Below are 25997 nucleotides of genomic sequence, written 5' to 3'. Positions count from 1 at the left end.
TACGAACCTAATTGACAGAGTGCAAAAAAGATAGCCTGTACAGAAAACATGCATCCTGTTTGCAACAAGGCACTAAGGTTATACTGAAGAAAAAAAAAACATGACTGAGTACCACTCTTCATGTTTTCAAGCACGGTGGTATCTGCATCATGTTATGGATATGCTTGTCATCAGCAAGGACTGGGGAGTTTTTCAGGATAAAAATAAACAAAATGGAGCTAAGCACAGGCAAAGTCCTAATGGAAAACCTGGTCCAGTCTGCTTTCCAACAAACACTGGGAGACAAATTCACCTTTCAGCAGGACAATAACCTAAAACACAGATCTACATTAGAGTTAATTAGCAAGACAACATTGAATGTTCCTAAATGGCCTAGTTACAGTTTTGACTAAACCTCTCTGGAACATGTGGGACGCTAGCGTCCCACCCACCCGCAGTACACATTATCAACAGCCAGTGAAATAGCAGGACGGCAAATTCAAAACAACAAAAATCTCATTTCAAATTTCTCAAACATACAAGTATTATACACCATTTTAAAGATCAGATTCTCCTTAATCCAACCACAGTGTCCGATTTCAAAAAGGCTTTACGGCGAAAGCATAACATTAGATTATGTTAGGACACCGCCTAAACAAGAAAAACCACACACCCAAATGTTCCAAGCAAGGAGAGGCGTCACAAAAACCAGAAATACAGCTAAAATTAATCACTAACCTTTGATCTTCATCAGATGACACTCCCCCAGGACTTAATGTTATACAATACATGTATGTTTTGCTTGATAAAGTTCATATTTATATCCATAAACCCCATTTTACATTGGCGCGTGAAAATGTATTCCCTCCAAAACCTCCGGTGAATGAGCACATCAATTTACAAAAATACTCATCATAAACGTTGATAAAATTTACAACAGTTATTGAAAAAATTATAGATACACTTCTCCTTAATGCAACCGCTGTGTCAGATTTCAAAATAGCTTTACGGCGAAAGCACATTTTTCAATATTCTGAGTACAGAGCTCAGCCATCAAAGCAAGCTATACAGTTACCCGCCAAGTTCTGGAGTCAACTAAACTCAGAATTAGTATTATAAATCTTCACTTACCTCTGCTGATCTTCGTCGGAATGCTCTCCCAGGACTCCCACTTCCACAAGAAATGTTCGTTTTGTTCGATAAACTCCATGTTTATGTCCAAATACCTCCGTTTTGTTCGCGCGTTCAGATCACTAATCCAAAGGCATAACGCGAGAGCACAAAACCAGAGACGAAAATTCAAATGGTTCCATTACCGCTCATAGAAACATGTCAAACGATGTTTACAATCAATCCTTAGGGTCTTTTTAACATAAATCTTCGATATTATTCCAACCGGACAATAGCGTATTCATTACAGAGGAAAAAGAAGGAACGGCGCGCTTGCGTGCCTGCGCAGTAAACAACTCGTTGGTCCCAGGCTTGAGTCAGCTCCTATTCTCTGCCCAGCAACAGTAGAAGCATAAAACAAGGTTCTAAAGACTGTTGACATCTAGTGAAAGCCTTAGGAAGTGCAAAATGACCCCACAGACACTGTAGTTTGAATAGGGATTAGATAGAAAAACTACAAGTCACTTCCTGCTTGGATTTTTTCTCAGGTTTTTGCCTGCCATATGAGTTCTGTTATACGCACAGATATCATTCAGCGTGTTTTCTATCCAAATCTACTAATAATATGCATATCCTACCTTCTGGGCCCGAGTAGCAGGCAGTTTAATTTGGGCATGTTATTCATCTGAATACTGCCCCCTGTCACCAAGATTAAATCTGCTTGAAAATCTTTTGCAAGACTTAAATGTCTGTCTAACAATGATCAACAACCAACTTAACAGAGGTTTAAGAATAAAAATAAAAAAAGTTGTATTTTTTTATTTAACCTTTTATTTAACTAGGCAAGTCAGTTAAGAACAAATTGTTATTTACAATGATGGCCTACCCCGGCCAAACCCTCCCCTAACCCGGACGAAACTGGGCCAATTGTGCACCACCCTATGGGACTCCCAGTCACGGCCGGTTGTGATACAGCCCGGGATCCAACCAGGGTGTGTAGTGATGCCTCTAGCACTGAGATGCAGTGCCTTAGACCGCTGCGCCACTCGGGAGCCTCCTTATATTAAATATTGCACAACCCACAAAGACTCAAAGCTGTAAACACTGCCGAAGGTGTTTTTAAAATGTAATTACTCTGGGGTGAATACTTATCAAATTAAGATATTAGTTTTAGGTTTTTCATAAATGATATAATTTTTTAAAGAATTATTCTTTACATTTACATTTACGTCATTTAGCAGACACTCTTATCCAGAGCGACTTACAAATTGGTGCATTCACCTTATAATATCCAGTGGAACAACCACTTTACAATAGTACATCTTCTTCCACTTTGACATTAGAGTATTTTGTGTAGATTGTTGACAAAAAATGACAATTCAGTCAATTTTAATACCACTTTGTAACATAACAAAATGTGTAAGGCACTGTATATATGTGTCTTTATTTACTTTTTGGGAGGGGACTAACTCAATATGCTTTAAAATGTCTAAAACCAATTTGAAACTGTATAGAAATGATAATGGACCTACATTCATACAGTTCCTTGACTGTAAAGCTAGACAGTCAGGGAGCATCAGAAATGAATTATTTTTTTGTGCAAATTTTAACATTGAGGAAATATAACCAATTTTCAGTGTGGTCCTCCGGACCTCGTTGAAGACCGAATGCAGTCCCCCGGGAAAAATGAGTTTGACACCCTTGGGCTAGACTGAAGCAGATATGTATTTTTACCTAGAATTCCACAGACCATGTCCCCAATGCAATGCTTTCCAAAAAGGAGGGTTGGTTGGGGCCCATTGGTGGGATGTGACATGGCTTAGATTACTCAGTGGTTCATCATAAACACTCAATCCTCTCATACACTATGAAATCAAATAAGTAACGAGCTGACATCAAGTGATCGCTGTGGACTTTTAATGTCAATCGCCCCCCCCCCCCCCAAAAAAACAAAAAACATTGTCAATTTGGCTCCTCTGTTTTGTTTGTCTTGTTGCTATGTACTGTGTAAATTGCTTGAGCAACGACCAGACGTCCATTTCATATGGTATTGTGGTCAGTAACCTTCTCAGTCAAACCCCCTTTTCCCTGTTCTTGCCCTTCAATGTGTTGTGCAGTCAGCATGATGGTAGTACAGATAATGTTTTCTAAACGTTGTTTGGATGTTATTGATTTTGTTCCCTTCTGACAGTGATTGTGAAGCTTTCATCTCCCCGTTTTATTTAACAGTGGACTATCCCATGCATCTACTGCAGAACCTTCACTCCGCCCCTATGAAAAGGCCCAGTGGTACCTTCCGACAGGTAGTGATTTTCATCCATATTATACTGGGCATATACCTATACTATAGTATACCCTTATTATACTATATTACATACTGGTCCTTTGTAACTCAGTTGGTAGAACATGGCGCTTGTAACGCCAGGGTAGTGGGTTCGATTCCCGGGACCACCCATACGTAAAATTAATGCACACATGACTGTAAGTCACTTTGGATAAAAGCATCTGTTAAATATTATTATATCACTATACATTATACTGTACACATTACACTACATACTATACTGTACACATTATACAATACTGTACACATTACACTACATACTATAATGTACACATTATACTATACTGTACACATTACACTATATACTATACTGTACACATTATACAATACTGTACACATTACACTACATACTATAATGTACACATTATACTATACTGTACACATTACACTATATACTATACTGTACACATTATACAATACTGTACACATTACACTACATACTATAATGTACACATTATACTATACTGTACACATTACACTACATACTATACTGTACACATTATACAATACTGTACACATTACACTACATACTATAATGTACACATTATACTATACTGTACACATTACACTACATACTATAATGTACACATTAAACAATACTGTACACATTACACTACATACTATACTGTACACATTACACTACATACTATAATGTACACATTATACTATACTGTACACATTACACTATATACTATACTGTACACATTATACAATACTGTACACATTACACTACATACTATAATGTACACATTATACTATACTGTACACATTACACTACATACTATACTGTACACATTATACAATACTGTACACATTACACTACATACTATAATGTACACATTATACTATACTGTACACATTACACTATATACTATACTGTACACATTACACTATACTGTACACATTATACTATACTGTACACATTACACTAAACTGTACACTGTACACATTACACTACACTGTACACTATACTGTACACTGTATACTACACTGTACACATTACACTACACTGTATACTGTACAAATTACACGACACTGTATACTATACACTGTAAACTGTACACATTACACGATACTGCACACTGTTTACTGTACAGTTTACATTACATACTATACTGTACACATTATACTATACTGTACATATTACACTACACTGTATACTATACTGTACACTGTATACTATACTGTACACATTACACTACACTGTATACTATACTGTACACATTACACTACACTGTATACTATACTGTACACATTACACTATACTGTATGCTATACTGTGCACTGTATACTGTACACATTACACTACACTGTATACTGCACACTTTTTACTGTACAGTACACATTACATTACATACTATACTGTACACATTACACTACACTGTATACTATACTGTACACATTATACTATACTGTACACATTACACTACATGGTATACTATACTGTACACATTACACAACACTGTATACTGTACACATTACACTAAACTGTATACTATACTGTACACTGTATACTATACTGTACACTGTATACTATACTGTACACATACTATACTGTACACATTACACTACACTGTATACTATACTGTACACATTACACGACACTGTATACTGCACACATTACATTACATTACACTGTATACTGTACACATTACACTACACTGTATACTGTACACATTACACTACACCATTACACTACACTGTATACTATACTGTACACTGTATACTATACTGTACACATTACACAACACTGTATACTGCACACTGTTTATTGTACAGTACACATTACATTACATAGTATACTGTAGACATAATACTATACTGTACACATTACACGACACTGTATACTGTACATATTACACTAAACTGTACACTGTACACTACACTGTATACTGTACACATTACACGACACTGTATACTATACTGTACACAGTATACTATACTGTACACATTACACGACACTGTATACTGCACACATTACACTACACTGTATACTGTACACATTACACTACACCATTACACTACACTGTATACTATACTGTACACATTACACAACACTGTATACTGCACACTGTTTATTGTACAGTACACATTACATTACATACTATACTGTAGACATAATACTATACTGTACACATTACACGACACTGTATACTGTACATATTACACTAAACTGTACACTGTACACATTACACTACACTGTATACTGTACACATTACACGACACTGTATACTATACTGTACACTGTATACTATACTGTACACATTACACGACACAGTATACTGCACACTGTATACTATACAGTACACATTACACTACATACTGTACACTAGAGGTCAACCGATTATGATTTTTTTCGATACCGATTATTGGAGGACCAAAAAAGCCGCTACCGATTTAATCGCCCGATTTATTATTATGCTTTTTTTTTGTGTGTGTGTGTGTGTGTATATATATATATATATATATATATATATATATATACATACATACATACATACATACATACATACATACATACACACACACACACACACACACACACACACACACACACACACACACACACACACACACACACACACACACACACACACACACAGCTCTGAAGTGACAATGATACTGAAGAGTCTGCTTAGGAGACATACTCTCAACTGTTTGAATAATAAAAATAGAGTTTAAGTTACCTGTGATGAATGCTGAAAACAAAAACTGTAATTTCTATATGCAGGAAATCCTATTTTAATAATGGGCATGGTAAGAATTGACTACCAAAGTGCGAGTCATAATTTCCATGACACCTAGCAAAATCTGAAAAGCGGTTCCTTCATTTATTCCATAGGATATTTTTAGATTAACTTAAAATAAGGTCTGTGTTTGGTTTAGGCTTACACCACTTTGCCAATTTTATAACTGTGTAGATATCCATAGGATATAACTCTGATCAATATAAGCGAAGATAATTTTTTTTGTAGAGTGGATTTATGAAAATATGTTGACAAACGTTACCTAGTGAGATTTACACGGGTATCAAAACGCCGAGGCGGTTTAAGCACAAAACACAGACCTTATTTGAAGTAGATCAAGACATTCTCTATGGAAGACATGAACGGTAAAATAGCGAAGGAACCCCTTTCAAGTTCAGCCGCAAGTTATTACAGGAATTATGACGCGTCGACTATTTCTCTCTAAACCATATACCTTTGACTATTACGAGCCTGCTGCTGCCTACCACCGCTCAGTCAGACTGCTCTATCAAATATCAAATCATAGACTTAACTATAATATAATAAACCTTAGGTCATTAATATGGTCAAATCCGGAAACTATCATCTCAAAAACATTATTCTTTCAGTGACATACGGAACCGTTCCGTATTTTATCTAACGGGTGGCATCCATAAGTCTAAATATTCCTGTTACATTGCAGAACCTACAATGATATTTCATAGTTCCGTTCTGGCAAATTAGTTCGCAACGAGCCAGATTCTGTATACCCTGATTCTGCGTGCAACGAACGCAAGAGAACTGACACAATTTCACCTGGTTAATATTGCCTGCTAACCTGGATTTCTTTTAGCTAAATATGCAGGTTTAAAAATATATACTTCTGTGTATTGATTTTAAGAAAGGCATTGATGTTTATGGTTAGGTACAGTCGTGCAACGATTGTGCTTTTTTTCGCAAATGCGCTTTTGTTAAATCATCCCCCGTTTGGCGAAGTCTTCTGTGTTTGTTAGGAAGAAATAAGTCTTCACAGTTCGCAACGAGCCAGGAGGCCAAAACTGCTGCATATACCCTGACTCGGTTTGCAAGAGAAGTGACACATTTTCCCTAGTTAAAAGAAATTCATGTTAGCAGGCAATATTAACTAAATATGCAGGTTTAAAAATATATACTTGTGTATTGATTTTAAGAAAGACATTGATGTTTATGGTTAGGTACACGTCGGAGCAAAGACAGTCCTTTTTCTCGAATGCGCACCACATCGATTATATGCAAAGCAGGACAGGCTAGATAAACTAGTAATATCATCAACCATGTGTAGTTTAGTGTTTATGATTGATTGATTGTTTTTTTTATAAGATAAGTTTAATGCTAGCTAGCAACTTACCTTGGCAACGTAAAGCAGGTGGTTAGAGCGTTGGGCTAGTTAACGTAAGGTTGCATCCCCAGGCTGACAAGGTAAAAATCTGTCCTTCTGCCCCTGAACAAGGCAGTTAACCCACCGTTCCTAGGCCATCATTGAAAATAAGAATGTGTTCTTTAACTGACTTGCCTAGTTAAATAAAGCTTTAAAAAAAAAATAATAATAAAAATTTGTTTTTTAAATAAATCGGCAAATCGGTGGCCAAAAATACCGATTACCGATTGTTATGAAAACTTGAAATCGGCCCTAATTAATCGGTCGACCTCTACTGTACACATTATACTATACTGTACACATTACACTACACTGTATACTATACTGTTCACATTATACTATACTGTTCACATTATACTATACTGTACACATTACATGACACTGTATACTGTACACATTACACGACACTGTATACTGTACACATTACACGACACTGTATACTGTACACATTACACTACACTGTATACTATACTGTATACTATACTGTACACATTACACTACACTGTATACTGTACACATTACACTACACTGTATACTATACTGTACACATTACACAACACTGTATACTGCACTGTATACTATACAGTACACATTACACTACATACTATACTGTACACATTATACTATACTGTACACATTACATGACACTGTATACTGCACACTGTATACTATACAGTACACATTACACTACATACTATACTGTACACATTATACTATACTGTACACATTACACTACACTGTATACTATACTGTACACATTACATGACACTGTACACATTACACTAAACTGTATACTATACTGTACACATTACACAACACTGTACACTATACAGTACACATTACACTATATACTATACTGTACACATTACACTACACTGTACGCTATACTGTACACATTACACTATACTGTACACCTTACACTACACTGTACACTATACTGTACACATTACACTATACTGTACACATTACACTACAGTGTATACTATACTGTACACCAGCCTTTCTTAAAGTATGGGTCTTTGGGTCGCGGACCTGTTAATGGTGGGTCGCGACGTGTCAGAGTAAATTGATAATTATTTCATTAATTACTGGAATTGATTTGGCCAAGTGCACCTGCGCTCTCTGTTCAGTGCGCTCTCTGCTTAGCAGCGGTCTCTGCTCAGTTTGGCAGCTTCGCGAGTGTGAGAGGGAGATGCCCGTGTGGTTCGCTGTTTACCGGATCTTTTTTCTGCAGTTTTCTTGAAGATTATTCTGCAACACACACGATGCAGTCTAGTAGAAAGAGGAGGAAGGGAAGCGCTACTAAGGTACACAATAGTAAATGTTGGTAGACAGAAGGTGCTCTTTGGTAAAAGGGTTGAGTTGGTCTTCAAAAAGAAAGGAGGACCAAGGCACTCTTCATATAATTTATTAAAATGCCTTTATTAGTATGGCATGTTCAATAGAAACAATGTTTTTAAAAAACCGACGCGTTTCGGCTGCATGGCCTTCATCAGGGTGTACAAAGAAATAATACAATGTTCTCTGTTTAACAGCTTTTCCAATTAACCCTAATTAGAAGGGGGAGTGGTTAAAATTGATTGGACACACCTAGTAAGCAATAGTATACACACTTTAAAGTGAAATGCTGTAGCTATGTTATCATAAAAATGTAACTCCAAACTAGAAGTATCAGAACACTTAGAAAGGTAGTTCTAACCTTAAATATGTCTGGGCGAAGTGTCAAGAATAAGAAAGCAATACATTCCATAGTACACTAGAACACAGCAAAACATGAACAACAAAAGTCTAAACATAGCTGAGGGCAATTGAGCAAAAATATCCACTAGATGACAGCAAATGTACCCATCACAACCCTACAGGAAGGGTGAGAAATCCATATCTTCATTTAAACCCGGGTATTTAGTGGCCTGTAGTTTGTAAATCCAAAAACTTTCCATTTGGTTTAACTGTTTAAGGCGGTCCCCTTTTCTAATAGAGGCCGGGATATGATCAATACCCATAGCTTGTAGGGAGGCAGGGTTGCCATGGTGTAAGGACTTGTAGTGCCTTGCCATGGGGTAGTCTTCATTTCCTACCCGTATGGCGTACTTGTGTTCCGCTAGGCGATCTTGAAGGCGTCTCTTTGTCCGTCCAATGTAGAACACCTTGCACTGAGGACATTCCAATCTATAGATGACATGAGTGGTTTTGCAGTTAATGAAATGCTTGACGTAATACTCCATTTTGGAAGCTGTATCAACGAAAGACTTTTTCTGTGCAATATTTCTGCAATGGTTGCACTGGTTACATTTAAAAGAGCCCTTGGGTTTGTGGCCAAGCCAAGTTTTTTGAGAGTCACCTGGAAGACCACAACCCGTTCATTTTTGGACAATGATTCAACTGCATCCCTCTCTATCTTAGAAAGGTTACGTCGTGATTGGTTGGAGTCAATTTTACCCTTAAACAGATTTTCCACATCAAAATTCACCTTCTTGGCAAATGTATTTAGTGTGGCATTCTGGACAATGGGACAAAAGGTGGACTTGGGCTTAAAAGCAGACAAAGGTGGCGCTACAGTAGTGTGGAGTAAAGACAAATATGTGACAGAAGCCTACCGTCAATTAGACAATGATGAATTCTACCAATCTCTTAGCTTCAACCCTACAGAGAACCTAAAAATTGAGTTGAAAGGGATCCTCACAGAAGCTAAGGAGAATGGCTACATTTCAGATAATGAGTTCAAATTTCTTTTCAATGGCAGTCCACGTATGGCTTCTTTTTACCTTCTTCCAAAAGTCCACAAAAATCTTGAAAATCCCCCAGGCAGGCCAGTCATTAGTGGTAATGAAAGTCTGACAGAACCCATCTCTAAGTACATTGATTACTTTATTAAGCCTTTTCTGACGTCACTCCCAGCCTATCTTCAAGATACCACAGATGTGTTGAACAAAATTAAGGAATTGAATAATATAGGTACAGCTTCCTTTTTAGTCACCATGGATGTGGAGTCTCTTTACACCACCATTGAACATGAACAAGGTTTGGCAGCTATGCACCATTTCTTGAGTACCCGACCTGAAACTGAGATGCCTCCTACAGAATTCATTGTCTCACTGACTGAATGGACTCTTAATCATAACATCTTTATCTTTCAGGACCGTATTTTTAAACAGGTCAAAGGATGTGCCATGGGAGCTTGCTATAGCCCTTCCTATGCTGGTTTGTACTTGGGTAAATGGGAAAATGACTTCATTTTGGATCCTTCTAATAACCATTTCTTTGACCGGATTATATGGTGGGGACGCTATATTGGTAATGTTTGCCTTTTTTGGTCCGGCTCAGAAGATGAACTTATTTCCTTCCACCAATACCTTAACAGCATTAACCCTAACATCAAACTAACTATGGAGTATAGCAAGGATAACATTCATTTTTTGGACCTCGACATCAGTAAAAATGACAAAGGTTGTTTGCACACATCAATCTTTAGGAAGCCTACAGATGGGAATACCATTCTGAGGGCAGACAGCTTTCACCCCAAAAGGCTAAAAGAGAATATTCCATATGGCCAATTCCAAAGAGTCCGCAGAATTTGCGATCAGGAAACAGACTATGTTGTCAAATCTGCTGAATTGGAGAATCGTTTCTTGAATCGGGGCTACAGCGTCCAGGTCCTGAAAGATGCAGGTATAAGGGCTGGATTACTTGACAGAGAGAACTTGTTGCGAAGAGGAGTGCCTCGTGATGCATCAGAGAGAGTGTATTTTGTTACAAAATACAGCACTGAAGCAGAGAACATTAAAAGAATCATAAAAAATAATTGGGGAATCATCCAAAGTGATACGCTACTACGCCAAGTCTTTCCTGAGCCACCAGTCATAAGCTTTAAGAGATGTCCTACCCTAAAGGACAAATTAGTCCACAGTTATCTTCCGGGTGACTCTCAAAAACCTTGGCTTGGCCACAAACCCAAGGGCTCTTTTAAATGTAACCAGTGCAACCATTGCAGAAATATTGCACAGAAAAAGTATTTCGTTGATACAGCTTCCAAAATGGAGTATTACGTCAAGCATTTCATTAACTGCAAAACCACTCATGTCATCTATAGATTGGAATGTCCTCAGTGCAAGGTGTTCTACATTGGACGGACAAAGAGACGCCTTCAAGATCGCCTAGCGGAACACAAGTACGCCATACGGGTAGGAAATGAAGACTACCCCATGGCAAGGCACTACAAGTCCTTACACCATGGCAACCCTGCCTCCCTACAAGCTATGGGTATTGATCATATCCCGGCCTCTATTAGAAAAGGGGACCGCCTTAAACAGTTAAACCAAATGGAAAGTTTTTGGATTTACAAACTACAGGCCACTAAATACCCGGGTTTAAATGACGATATGGATTTCTCACCCTTCCTGTAGGGTTGTGATGGGTACATTTGCTGTCATCTAGTGGATATTTTTGCTCAATTGCCCTCAGCTATGTTTAGACTTTTTGTTGTTCATGTTTTGCTGTGTTCTAGTGTACTATGGAATGTATTGCTTTCTTATTCTTGACACTTCGCCCAGACATATTTAAGGTTAGAACTACCTTTCTAAGTGTTCTGATACTTCTAGTTTGGAGTTACATTTTCATGATAACATAGCTACAGCATTTCACTTTAAAGTGTGTATACTATTGCTTACTAGGTGTGTCCAATCAATTTTAACCACTCCCCCTTCTAATTAGGGTTAATTGGAAAAGCTGTTAAACAGAGAACATTGTATTATTTCTTTGTACACCCTGATGAAGGCCATGCAGCCGAAACGCGTCGGTTTTTTAAAACATTGTTTCTATTGAACATGCCATACTAATAAAGACACACGATGCAGTCGTTCAAGCCGCTGACTTGTTATTCCGACTCGCCATCACTCACCGCTGTCATGAAATGGACTCGTGCTAGCCACAAGTTCTGACTGAGCTCAATTGTCATGAAACGCATATACAGCGATGAGATTCTCTCTCTTTCAAACAAACTTATATTGTTGGCATTTTATAACAGGTGATGATACGCATAAATAAGGGAGTACTACAGTAACTAACTCTCATAGTAGTAGATGTGAGTTTCTCTTTCAAACAATCCCCTGGCCTTGTACACAGCTAATAGCTAACATTAGCCAAAGCAAGCTAGCTACTGTACAGATGAAGGTGAAAAATGATCAGGCCTATCTTACTGTTGAAATGATTGTTGAAAAAAACTAGTCTGGGTTGGAACTGTTGCTGTTAAAATACAATAATAATTGTTATTCTTAACTGGAATAAACTGTTTGAAGCAAGATGGTTTTTGAGGTAAACACACTCACACAGTTATGGGTTGTTCATCTACAGCAGGAAGTGGTCTCCTGCCTGACTGAGAAAGCAGTAGATGTTCTGGTCCAGTTTGGTACCACATACCTTTGCGAGTCAGGGTTCTCAACTCTGACATACTTATAAAACAAGTACAGAAACAGTTTCAAGGCTGAGCATGACCTCAGTTTTGTACTGTCACAAACAGAGCCCAGAATAGACATGCTCTCATTAGGACTGCGTGTGTGTGTTTGTTTTCTGATCTACATCTGTTTGATGTGATCAATCAGTTTATTCCAGTTCAGAATAAAAAAATATGTATTGTATTTTAACAGCAACAGTTCCAACCTAGACTTTCTTTCAACAATGATTTCTACAGAAAGATGTACATTTTTCATCTGTACTGTTACTTAGGGTTACACTATCAAAAAGCCTGTGTGTGTGTTCTGTTATTCATCTGTGTGATGTGATCACAATCAGTTCAGAATGAAAATGATTTATTGTATTTTAACAGCAACAGTTCCAACCTAGACATATGTAAGAGTGTTTTTAATGGGGGAAAATAAACATGAGTAGATATTTATATGGATATTTAGTTTTTGTCTATATTGTATTTGTTTTAGGCATAAGGGCAATGAAATGTACCGATTTATTTATGTATAGTTGCATATTTTCTTAAGCTTGGGTCCCATGAAAACACATTATTTCTAATATGGGTCTTAGGCTGAAAAATTTTCAGAATCCCCGATGTACACTATACACTATACTGTATACGATGCACTACACTATACACTACACTGTACACTATACACCATACTATACAATAAACTGGGTGGTTCAAGCCCTGAATGCTGATTGGCTGACAGCCGTGGTATATCACGGTATGACAAAACATTTATTGTTACTGCTCTAATTACGTTGGTAACCAGTTCATCATAGCAATAAGGCACCTTGTGGTATATGGCCTTGGATGTACACAGAGCGCTAACATTAATAATATGCATGTCAATCTCTCCTGACTCAAAGTGGAGAAGACTTCATCACTACTTGTATTTATGAGAGGTATTGACATGTTGAATGCACTGAGCTTTCTGTTTGAACTAATGGCGCACAGCTCGGACACCCATGTATACCCCACAAGACATGCCACCAGAGGTCTCTTCACAGTCCCCAAGTCCAGAACAGACTATGGGAGGAGCACAGTACTACATAGAGCCATGACAACATTAGATTTAAGAAACAGATAAAAAGACACCTTATGGAACAGCGGGGACTGTGAAGCAACACAAACATAGGCACAGACACATGCATATAAACACACGATAACATACGCACTATACACACACGTACACATGGATTTTGTGTTGTAGATATGTGATAGGAGAGTAGGGGCCTGAGGGCACACACTTAATGTGTGTTGTGAATGTATTGTAATGTTTTTAGAAATGTATAATGGCCTTCATTTCACTGGACCCCAGGAAGAAGGCAGCAGCTAATGGGGATCCATAATAAATACAAATACTACACACCTGATTCAAATCATCAACTCATCATCAAGCTTTGATGATTTGACTCAGGTGTGTAGTGCTAGGGCAAAAAAAGTGTGCACCCCTTTGGGTCCCCAGGACCAGGATTGAGAACCACTGCACTATACTATATACTATACACTACACTATACTCAAGCAATAAGGCACGAGGGGGTGTGGTATATGGCTAATATACCACGGCTAAGGACCGTTATATTCACACGACGCAACGCAGAGTGCCTGGATACAGAACTTAGCCGTGATATATTAGCCATATACCACAAACCCCCGAGGTGCCTTATTGCTATTATAAACAGGTTACCAATGTAATTAGCAGTGAAAATAAATGTTTTGTCATACCCGCGGTATATGGTCTGATATACCACAGTCAGTCAGCATTCAGGGCTCGAACCACCCAGTTTATAATATACTATACCAGGGTTATTTGACTCTTACCCTATGAGATCCGGAGCCTGCTGGTTTTCTGTTCTACCTGATAATTAGTTGCACCCACCTGGTGTCCCAGGTCTAAATCAGTCCCTGATTAGAGGGGAACAATGAAAAAATGCAGTGGAACTGGCAATACTATACTAAATACTATACTTTACAGTAACACCTATGTCCAGATTCACGCTTTGCACCTGTTCTTTTGCCGAGGGAATACAATATAAAAGGAAAGCAAATGATGTTAATGTTTCTATAAAGACAGTTCCATGTCTGTCTTTTCTGTATTTTATTCCCCTCTGAAAATAACAGCTGCAAATATTGCACAGGTGCAAGCCTTATTTTAGCGTGGATATACTTGTATTTTTGTGCAAATGTCATGTTAGTGGCTGAAGCCTGAACTATGAATGGCCCTAAAGGGTTCATCATACTGTAGTCCAAAACGTGTACGCGTACACACAGCAGTGTTCTAGAATATTGGACCGTTGGCTTTCATACTTTTCGAATTCTCAACTCAGCTCAAGCAATTTCTCCAACTAATACGTCTCAGCTTCCGTGGACTATGATTTATGCTTAAGAAGCTAGCTCTGTTAAGACTACAGATACAGGCTAGATCTCTTCGAAAACACTGTCAAAACAATGCACTCCAAATTACCAATGGATGTTTCTGGTACGCTACACCCCATTCACAATTGTGTTCACAATGCATGCTCTTTCTGCACAGTTGGTTCTCAAGTGGAAAAGGGCATCACATAAATAACTAAACAAAAGAAAGTGGACAGAGAGAAAGAACAGGCAACAGAAATATTAGATGAAAGAAACCCTACAGAAGTGTGCGATGTCATACCTCGGTGTGTGTTTGTTTGTTATATTGACATGGATGAGAACTGTACGTTGTGTATGTATTTTTATATTTACTCAATGTATAAATATAAGCAGTGTATTGTGTTTCTGTGTTGTGCTGACACACCCCTGATGGTCTAGTCTTTTGTATCTTTTCCCCTTAGGAAGCCAGCCAGCCTCTGAACCTGACCTCCAAGCCCAAGGGGATGGACATTGGGAACATCCCCAGCCCGCAGGCCTTTGAGCTGGGCACGTTGACACTGCAGGGGGGGTACAGACCCAGAGACCACCATAGAGACAGCCCTTCACGACCTGCACTTAACCTGGGTCAGTCTGTACAGACACACACATTAATGCTACACACACACAGCACCTACATACTAGAGGTCGACCGATTATGATTTTTCAACGCCGATACCGATTATTGGAGGGCCAAAAAAACGGTACCGATTTAATCGGACGATGAATTTTTTTATTTGTAATAATGACAATTACAACACTACTGAATGAACACGTTTATTTTAACTTAATATAATACATCAATAAAATCAATTTAGTCTCAAATAAATAGTGAAACCTGTTCAATTTGGTTTAAATAATGCAAAAACAAAGTGTTGGAGAAGAAAGTAAAAGTGCAATATGTGCCATGTAAAAAAGCTAACGTTTAAGTTCCTTGCTCAGAACGTGAGAACATATGAAAGCTGGTGGTTCCTTTTAACATGAGTCTTCAATATTCCCTGGTAAGAATTTTTTTAATTTTTTTTTTTAATCTTTAATTTAACAGGGAAAACAGACTGAGACCTGGATCTCTTTTACGGCTGTGCCCTGTGTAAACATATTGACATGTACAGTTTTAGGCATACAGACAAGAACATTTCAAACATACAAAACAAAGACACAATTCAACAGAAACAATCACAGATAACATCATATTGATCCTCCATAACATTTTTAAAATGGGCAAGGGACACCAGAGTGTCTAACTTAAGTTGGATCTGCAGTTTGTTCCATAAATAAGGCGCAAAGGAACTAAAGGCAGTCCTACCCAACTCTGTGGAGACCGCAGGAGTCTCTAATGTAATCCACATCTGTGATCTGGTTTTAAAATGTGTATATCTAGTGGAAATTAATGATGATATATATGGAGGTAGTTTTAAAAGAAGCGCTTTATAAATAAACAAGAGAGCATGTTGCTCTCGCCTCACAGATAGAGAGGCCCAACCCACATGTTGATATAGGATACAGTGATGAGTTTTGTAACTATCACCCGTGATAAACCTGAGTGCACAATGGTAAATAGCATCCAGTGGTTTTAATGTGTTTGCCGATGCATGCATATAGATAATATCACCATAATCTAAAACGGACATAAAAGTAGCCTGCACAATTTGTTTTCTATTTACAAAGGACAGACAAGCCCTGTTTCTGTAAAGGAACCCTATCTTGAATTTGAGCTTTTTTCCCAATTCAGTAACATGTTTTTTAAAAGAAAGCCTATCATCTAACCATACCCCTAAATATTTATATGCAGAGACCTGTTTGATTTGAGTACCATCCAAGCTAGTGATTACAAAAGTGTTTCTAACTGAGAGTTTAGACCTAGAAAAAAACATGACATTTGTTTTCTTAGCGTTTAAAACAAGTTTAAGCTGTAAAAGAGACCCCTGTAGTATCCTAAAATCAGACTCCAACTGCATTAAAGCTTGGTCCGCTGTTGGAGCAATAGAGTACATCACTGTGTCATCTGCATATAAATGGAATTTACAATATCTGACATCATCACCAATGTTGTTTATATAAAGTGAGAACAATAGTGGGCCAATTATTGAACCCTGAGGGACCCCTTTAAGTAACTGTAAGGAGTCAGACTTGACCCCGTCGACCATGACGGCCTGAGTTCTATCTTTAAGATAGTCATAAAACCATCGACAGGCATCCGTGCCCACTCCTATAGATGACAGCTTACTCAAAAGGATAGCATGGTCTACAGTGTCAAAAGCTTTTGACAAATCTACAAACAACGCAGCACAGTGCTTTATATCATCTAAGGCATTTGCAATATCATTTACAACAAGCATAGTGGCCGATGTGGTACTGTGTTTAGATCTAAAACCAGATTGATTGGTGCTAAGAATACTGTTAGCAGAAAGAAAAGACTGTAACTGTTTGTTGACTATAGATTCTAGGATCTTTGCCAGACAAGGGAGCCTAGAGATGGGTCGATAGTTATCCAAATCACTACCGTCACCTCCCTTATGTAATGGCAGAACAAAAGCTGCTTTCCACACCTTAGGGATAATTCCTGTGCTTAATGTTAGATTAAAAATGTGTGTCACTGAACCAGCAATGATAGGTGCAGCACACTTAAGTAAGAACGGGTCTAAATTGACAGCGCCTAAGGATTTCTTAGTATCAATGGCACACAGGGCAGCTAGAACCTCTGCTTCGGTTATTTTCTGCAAACTAAAAACAGGGTTACCATTTTTCAGAGTAACGCTTGAAAAGCAAGACGAAAAATCAACTAACTGGCCAGTGCCACAATGGCCACTTTTCCTTTCAAATAAAAAACCAGCAGAGATGAAATGCTTATTAAAAGCATCACAAATATCATTTTTTTCACTTAGGATACAGGAATCTGAGGTAATTTGCTTAGGAAGAGAAACAGCAGAATTCCCCCGTTTCAGTGAATTAACGGTTTTCCAGAATTTTGCAGGATCTCCTGCAGAATCTGTCATAGCATTAAGGAAGTAATTTGATTTTGCCTTTCTGACAGCTGCAGTACATTTATTTCTCAATTGCCTAAAAAACAGCCAATCAACTGGAGTACCTGTTTTCCTCGCCAAGGCCCAGGCCCGATTCTTTTGCAGGAAAATACCTGACAATTCAGGAGAGAACCAAGAACTGGTTCGGTTTCTTACTCTGTGATTCTTAAGCGGGGCATGTTTATCAGACATAGAGGTAACAATAGAAGAGAAAAAAAGCAAGGGCTAAAACCGGGTCCAGAAAGCAGCAAGTGGATAAAAACTCAGAGTGATATAAGTCAAGGGTAAAAGCTTGCTGTGAGAAATGTTTATAATTTCTCTTAGAGATTATACAGGGATCAGAGTGTTTCAGCCTGGTATCTCTAATACAAGCAATAGGGCAGTGGTAACTGATATCATTTGCAAAAACCCCACTGGCTGTGTATTTATGGGGGGTATTTGTTAGAATAATGTCTAGTAGAGTAGATTTTACTGGGTTCTTAAAGTTGGGACGGATTGGTTTAGTTATCAGCTGAGTTAGATTTAGCTCAGTACAAATGTCTTTTAATTTATCGGATACTGGTGAAAGCCAATCCAGGTTAAAATCTCCCAAAATCAGTAATTCAGAGTTTGCATAATTAGACAGTATATCAGATAATTTGCATAGAGTACAAGGAGGAGCTGAGGGGGGGCGATATACCCCTCCTAGAGTTAAACGAGCATTATTACCAAGTACCAAATTCAAAACTAGACATTCATATTGCTTTGGGACAGAGGTTGATATGGACACAGAAACATTTAAGCAGCATTTTACATAAATCGCGATACCACCACCTCTACCAACTCTATCAGCTCTATAAATATTGTACCCAATCAACTGAACATCTGAACATCTGTTGTAGTTATTATAGGACTATTTCTCTCTATACGATTTGTATTTCATATACCTTTGACTATTGGATGTTCTTATAGGCACTATAGTATTGCCAGTGTAACAGTATAGCTTCCGTCCCTCTCCTCGTCCCTACCTGGGCTTGAACCAGGGACACATCGACAACAGCCACCCTCGAAGCATCGTTACCCATCGCTCCACAAAAGCCGCGGCCCTTGCAGAGCAAGGGGAACAACTACTTCAAGGTCTCAGAGCGAGGGACGTCACCGATTGAAACACTATTAGCGCACACCCCGCTAACTAGCTAGCCATTTCACATTGGTTACACCAGCCTAATCTCGGGAGTTGATAGGCTTGAAGTCATGAACAGCTCAATGCTTGAAGCACAGCGAAGAGCTGCTGGCAAATGCAGGAAAGTGCCGTTTGAATGAATGCTTACCAGCCTGCTGCTGCCTACCACCGCTCAGTCAGACATCAAATCATAGACTTAATTATAACATAATAACACACAGAAATAGGAGCCTTAGGTCATTAATATGGTCAAATCCGGAAACTATCATTTTGAAAACAAAACGTTTATTCTTTCAGTGAAATATGGAACCGTTCCGTATTTTATCTAACGGGTGGCATCCCTAAGTCTAAATATACCTGTTACATTGCACAACCTTCAATGTTATGTCATAATTATGTACAATTCTGTCAAATGAATTACGGTCTTTGTTAGGAAGAAATTGTCTTCACACAGTTCGCGACGAGCCAGGCGGCCCAAACCGCTGCATATACCCTGACTCTGCTTGCACGGAACGCAAGAGAAGTGACACAATTTCCCTAGTTAAAGAAATTCATGTTAGCAGGCAATAAAATATGCAGGTTTAAAAATATATACTTGTGTATTGATTTTAAAGAAAGGCATTGATGTTTATGGTTAGGTACATTGGTGCAACGACAGTGCTTTTTTCGCGAATGTGCTTGTTAAATCACCCGTTTGGCGAAGTAGGCTGTGATTTGATGAGAAATTAACAGGCACCGCATCGATTATATGCAACACAGGACAAGCTAGATAAACGTGTAATATCATCAACCATGTGTAGTTAACTAGTGATTATGTTAAGATTGATTGTTTTTTATAAGATACATTTAATGCTAGCTAGCAACTTACCTTGGCTTCTTGCTGCACTCGCGTAACAGGTAGTCAGTCTGCCACGCAGTCTCCTCGTGGAGTGCAATGTAATCGGCCACAATCGGTGTCCAAAAAAGCAGATTACCGATTATTATGAAAACTTGAAATCGGCCCCAATTAATCGGCCATTCCGATTAATCGGTTGACCTCTATTACATACCTCCTTCCACTCAACACATTCTTTACCTTCAGGCATGTCAACAATGTGTGTGTGAGAGAGCGTGTTCCCCTTTTGACTTTAGGACTTATGTTCTATCAGCGAGTAAGTCACCACCCCCACTCTCCCTCTGAAACAATAAGTGTACTCTGTTGTCTTGACATTTGCAACACTTTGTCGGTGCCCTGCACATCTGAGCATCTAAAGACGATTTGTACCTCCTTTTCTTCCCCCTCTCTCTCTCCTCCTCCTCTCTCTCTGCAGGATTTCTGGGAGAGGGGGATGTGGTGACCCAGGCCATCCATGATGCCCAGCAGCTGCTGCGGAGTCATGGGCCGGGCGGAAGAGAGCGGGAGCGAGAGAGAGAGAGCACTGCCAGGATGGTAAGCCATTGTCCAAAGACACACAGACACACACACTCTCAGACCACTGTCCTTGTCGGTCTCTCTTTACGGAGGAGTGTGTAGCCTCCTCTAAACACCCATCACACGGACTGGCAGGCTAAGGGCTGGTACTGGGTTCAGGGCCAGGTTTAGGGTTACAGGGAGCCGTGGTCTCACACTGGCTGTTATAGACTGGAGAATGTCTCAGCTACACAAACACACACACACACACACTGAGAATGTCTCAGCCATGTCCTCCAGCAGGAACAACAGCTGCTGTAAACTCACAACAGTGCTCTTAGAACACCATGGTGATGACTCACCTTTCTCCTTTGTCCACTGTAACACACCACCTCTCCTCTCCCCCTTCGCTCTCTCTGCCTTCTCTCTTTCCTCCACCCCTCTTCCTCCTCTCCTTTCCAGACACATAGAAAAACAGAGTTCGGCCAAGTGTGTTTTAAATGTAGACTTTTCATGGACTCCACAATGGCACCAAAAGCTCTAAGACGAGTCCATTTTTCAGCAGTAACAATGTCATTGTTGTGGAGCATATGGTGCCATCATATGGGAGAGTTCTTGTCACCCAAATTTCTTGCACCCCTCCTCTCCTTCCCTCCTCAGGGCTATGAACACAATTCTCTCCTCCTCATCCCTCTATTTCCTTTTTTATTTTATTTAAAAAAAAAGGTTTTATTGAATATCCAAAACATACAATATACTTCCAGTGAAGCCGCTCAACAACTACATCATACCAGTCATCCAACAGATTCCCATTCAGAGCGACACACAGAAGCATCCAGGGTCAATGCCCTGCTCAAGGGCACGTTGACAGATCTCCCAACAGGCCAAAAAACGTGAGCTGTCCCTCAACCATTCGAGACCCCCCAAGAGAATAAACTAAAGAGAAAAAATAAAAAGACAGAAGAAAACAGCAAACAACAATGCAAAAAAACAAAACATTTTAAACATAGGACATCAAGGACAACTAAAATCATAACAGCAATGCCAACTGTATATGTTTGTGTGCATGTCTGGCACTATTACATGTATGTGTGTGTTCTTGTATGCGTTTATATGAATGAGAGTGTGTGTATATGCATGTGTACAAACACCTGCACGGCATCAGCCTCAGACAAACCGGCATTAGTTGTAAAAACACTGCCCCTCAGTGTCATTCAAACATACTTTTTATTATGTTTAAAAAAATGTTTTTTTTTACTTTTATCTTTGACCATCATTCTATCTCCCGCACAGCAACTCCACTCCAATTCCACATCCCAACCCTCAGCTTCCCTCAGCCCATTCCATCTATCTCTGCTGGCCACCCACTTCGGGTTTCTACGCAACACATATCTTTCAACTATGCTGTGATTTTTAACGTGCAATTTCAATCTATCTAATTGAACAGAATCCACAGATTGCGAGTTGAAGATAAATACTTTTACTAAGAGTATTAGTAATTGACTGACCCGGTCTCTCCAGATCTCCTAAAAGTACTATTTCTAGGGTCAATTTTAGATCAATGCTAAGCATTTTCAGCCATTCCTGAACCTGAGACCAGAAACAGGCTACCTGGGAGTAATACCAAAATAAATGGTCTATTGATTCTGTATCCTTACAAAAATCTGCAGAGCTTCGATGATTTTATGCCCCAAATATTCAACATTTTGTTGGTGGCAAGAATTCTATATAATAATTTTAGCTGAAAAGCACGAAGTCTTGAATCTTGCGTTGTTTTATATATCAACTCATACACCCTGTACCATGGAATCAGTACATCAAAAATCTCTTCTCAACTATTTTGCAATCTGTTATGGCACAGTTGTCAACATCCTGGTCCTCAAATGAAACTGGTTTACTTTCCTATTTATGCTGTTTTTATTCCTCAGCCAGTTGTGATCCTTTATATTGGGCAGACGGACCAGTTCCCTACCTCTTCCCGCTGCCTCCATTTTTGGGGTACTGCTGTAATCAAATGGTTGTGCTCTTGGATTGAGCAGACCTTCCCGTACAATTCTGATAACTCCATGAAGGACATAACTCTACCATTCCAATTTACAATATAATTTAAGAACAAAATACTTTTTTCAAACATCTTTCCCAGAAATACAGGTATTTTATCAACCAGCACATTTGAGTAGCCATAATATTTGTTGTAATATTTGTTCTATCTTTTCAGGGGGGTGAAATTGAAATTGTAGCCAGTCCTCCAATGCTTGTTTGAAAAAACTATAATTTTCAATTAATCGAAAATGAGACATGGCAATCTGCACAAAGGCAAAAAGGCAATTTTTACCCAATCAATGAGCTTTTCTTAGTAATCTACTTGAGAACCATTTTTAGGGTTCAAGTAAAACTTTTGAAGAAATGAAGCTTTTAGCGAAAGGTTTAGTGCTTTTATATTTAATAATCTCAACCCACCCAATTCATATTCATTATATAGATAGGTACGTTTTATTTTGTCTGGTTTGGAGTCCCAGATAAAGCAAAATATTTTTTGCTCATATGATTTGAAAAACAAATCATCAGGAGTAGGCAGCGCTATAAGTAAGTGAGTAAACTGAGATATGACTAAGGAGTTAATCAGGGCAATTTTTCCATAAATAGACAGGTATTTACCTCTCCATGGTTGCAGGACCATGTCTATTTTGACGAGTTTTCTTTTGAAATTCATTGTGGAGAGCTTATTTATATCTTTTGTGATATGAATACCAAGTATGTCTACTTCACCATCAGCCCATTTTATAGGTAAACTGCAGGGTAATGTGGAAGTTGCATTTTTTTAAAGATCTAATGCGTAATATTTTACACTTATCATAATTAGGTTTTAGTCAAGAGAGTGCAGAAAAGTTATCTAGATCTTCAATGAGACATTGCAGGGATCTAGCTTGAGGACTTAATACAAAACTTGAGTCATCGGCACACATGGACACCTTTTGTTTTTAAGTCTTAGATTTCTAATCCTCTGATGTCGTTATTGGATCTGATTTTAATAGCTAGCATTTCGATGGCCATAATGAATATATATGACGACAGCGTTTAACTCCTCTTGACAATTCAAAACTCTCTGAGAAGTAGCCGTTATTTACTAATTTACACCTGGGGTTGCCATACATTATTTTTTTACCCATTTTATAAGAAAATTACCGAAATGGAAAAAATCCAGGCATTTATAAATAAAATCCAGTCGTACTTTATCAAATGCCTTTTCAAAATCCACTATAAATACCAGGCCTGGCTTCTTAGATGTTTCATGATGTTCTATTATTTCTAGGGCCTTCCGTGTGGCTCAGTTGGTAGAGCATGGTGTTTGCAACGCCAGGGTTGTGGGTTCGACTCCCACGGGAAGCCAGTACAAAAAAATATATATATAAATAAATAAACATGCACGAAATGAAATGTATGCATTCACTACTGTAAGTCGCTCTGGATAAGAGCGTCTGCTAAATGACAAAAATGTAGTGTGTGTATATATATAGCATGATATACCTCTGCCGGTGTGCCATCAAGCCCTGGGATTTTTCCAGACTGAAAGGATTTAATAGCCTCAAAGTTATTCATCTGTAATTTGGCCTTCGAACAGACCTTTCTGTACATTTTGTTAATTTTCCATTTAATAAAAAAATTATTTGGAAAGAATTTCTTACCGTAATCTTCATTCAGTGGGAGAGGATGAGACGGAAAAGAGAACATCAGCCTAAAATAATTAGCTTCCTCTTTTAAAATATAATTCGGAGAATCATAGATGAGTCCGTCTTCAGTAACGAGTTTCTGCAAATTATTTTCGTTAGCGTTCCTGTACTGGAGATTCAGGAAGAATTTTGTGCATTTTTCTCCATATTCCATCCAGTTTGCTTTATTTTTGCAATAGATTACATTAGATCGTTATTGAATAAGTTCCTCAAGTTCTTTTTGTTTTTCCTCTAACTTATTTTGTATCTCTGTAGTATCGTTTTTATTGCTATTTACCTGTACTATATGTTCATGGATTTCCCTTGTTAATCTTGTCTCTTTAGCCAGAAACTGCTTTTTTATTATTGATGAATATTGAATTGAATGACCTCTGAAGGTACATTTAAAGGTATCCCAAACAATAAGGGGATATGCTGAACCTATATTATACTGGAAAAATTCTGTTATAAATTCTTTTGTCTTTAGTTAAAAATAAGTTAAACTTTGATTAAATTTCCAATATCCCAGTCCACGTGGAAAATCTATAAGAGCTATGTGAATGCCAATTAGATGGTGATCTGATTTTTAACCTTTGATGCAAGAGAGAAAGAGACAAGAAAGTAGTCAAGATGACTAGATTGATTAAGTCTCCTCCATGTATATCTCACTAGGTTGGTGTTTTTAGTCACCAAATATCCACTATTTCTAATGTGTCCATAATATTTGTGATTTCCTTAAGGGTACGGTGACAATAGTTTGTAGAGTGATTACCTTTACGGTCCATTGAGGTACTTAACACTGTGTTATAGTCTCCTACCTCTTATTTCCTGCCTTTGCATTTACAGATCTGTCTTTAAAGGTCAAGAACAGTCATTCTGATTCCCATGTAAAATAGCCTTTTGAGAAACTAAAATAAATAAAAAATCATGGCTAACTACCAGGACGTTTGAAAAGAAAAGTGGGCGTGGAGCACATATTCATAAGCTCGCCTTGACTGACAGTTTTTTGAAACACCTATGTCAAGCAACTTGGATGCAGTATTGCAGTAAAACCATACTCAAAGCAACTCAAACAACATTGAAATTGCATCTATGATGTCCATTTTTAATACATCGTTTTGGCATGTCTCTTGTGATACGGTTCACAGCAGCACTGACAGATGTGTTGACATGACAACTGTGCCAGAAGTTTTGAACGACCATTCCCCGTCTTTGGTTTCATGCTGGCTGAAGACCTAGCTAACCAGTAACTACCCAACATATGTTTCCCTTTCATC

At 38.4% G+C, this 25997-nt stretch overlaps 1 protein-coding gene across 5 annotated transcripts in view; it reads left to right on the top strand.

Annotated features, from left to right (window-relative positions):
- LOC115150655 (transcription factor SOX-13) overlaps window positions 1–25997 on the top strand; it is a 77475-nt gene that overhangs the window by 41980 nt on the left and 9498 nt on the right. For all 5 annotated transcript variants that reach the window (XM_029694158.1, XM_029694160.1, XM_029694157.1 and 2 more), the window contains 3 exons: window positions 3319–3392; window positions 15861–16023; window positions 20931–21049. In XM_029694158.1, coding sequence (XP_029550018.1) covers window positions 3319–3392; window positions 15861–16023; window positions 20931–21049 — 356 coding nt within the window. The remainder of the gene's footprint in view (window positions 1–3318; window positions 3393–15860; window positions 16024–20930; window positions 21050–25997) is intronic.

Source organism: Salmo trutta, chromosome 16, assembly GCF_901001165.1.
Source record: "Salmo trutta chromosome 16, fSalTru1.1, whole genome shotgun sequence".
Lineage (NCBI taxonomy): Eukaryota > Metazoa > Chordata > Actinopteri > Salmoniformes > Salmonidae > Salmo > Salmo trutta.
This window is presented reverse-complemented; position numbering and strand designations above follow the sequence as displayed.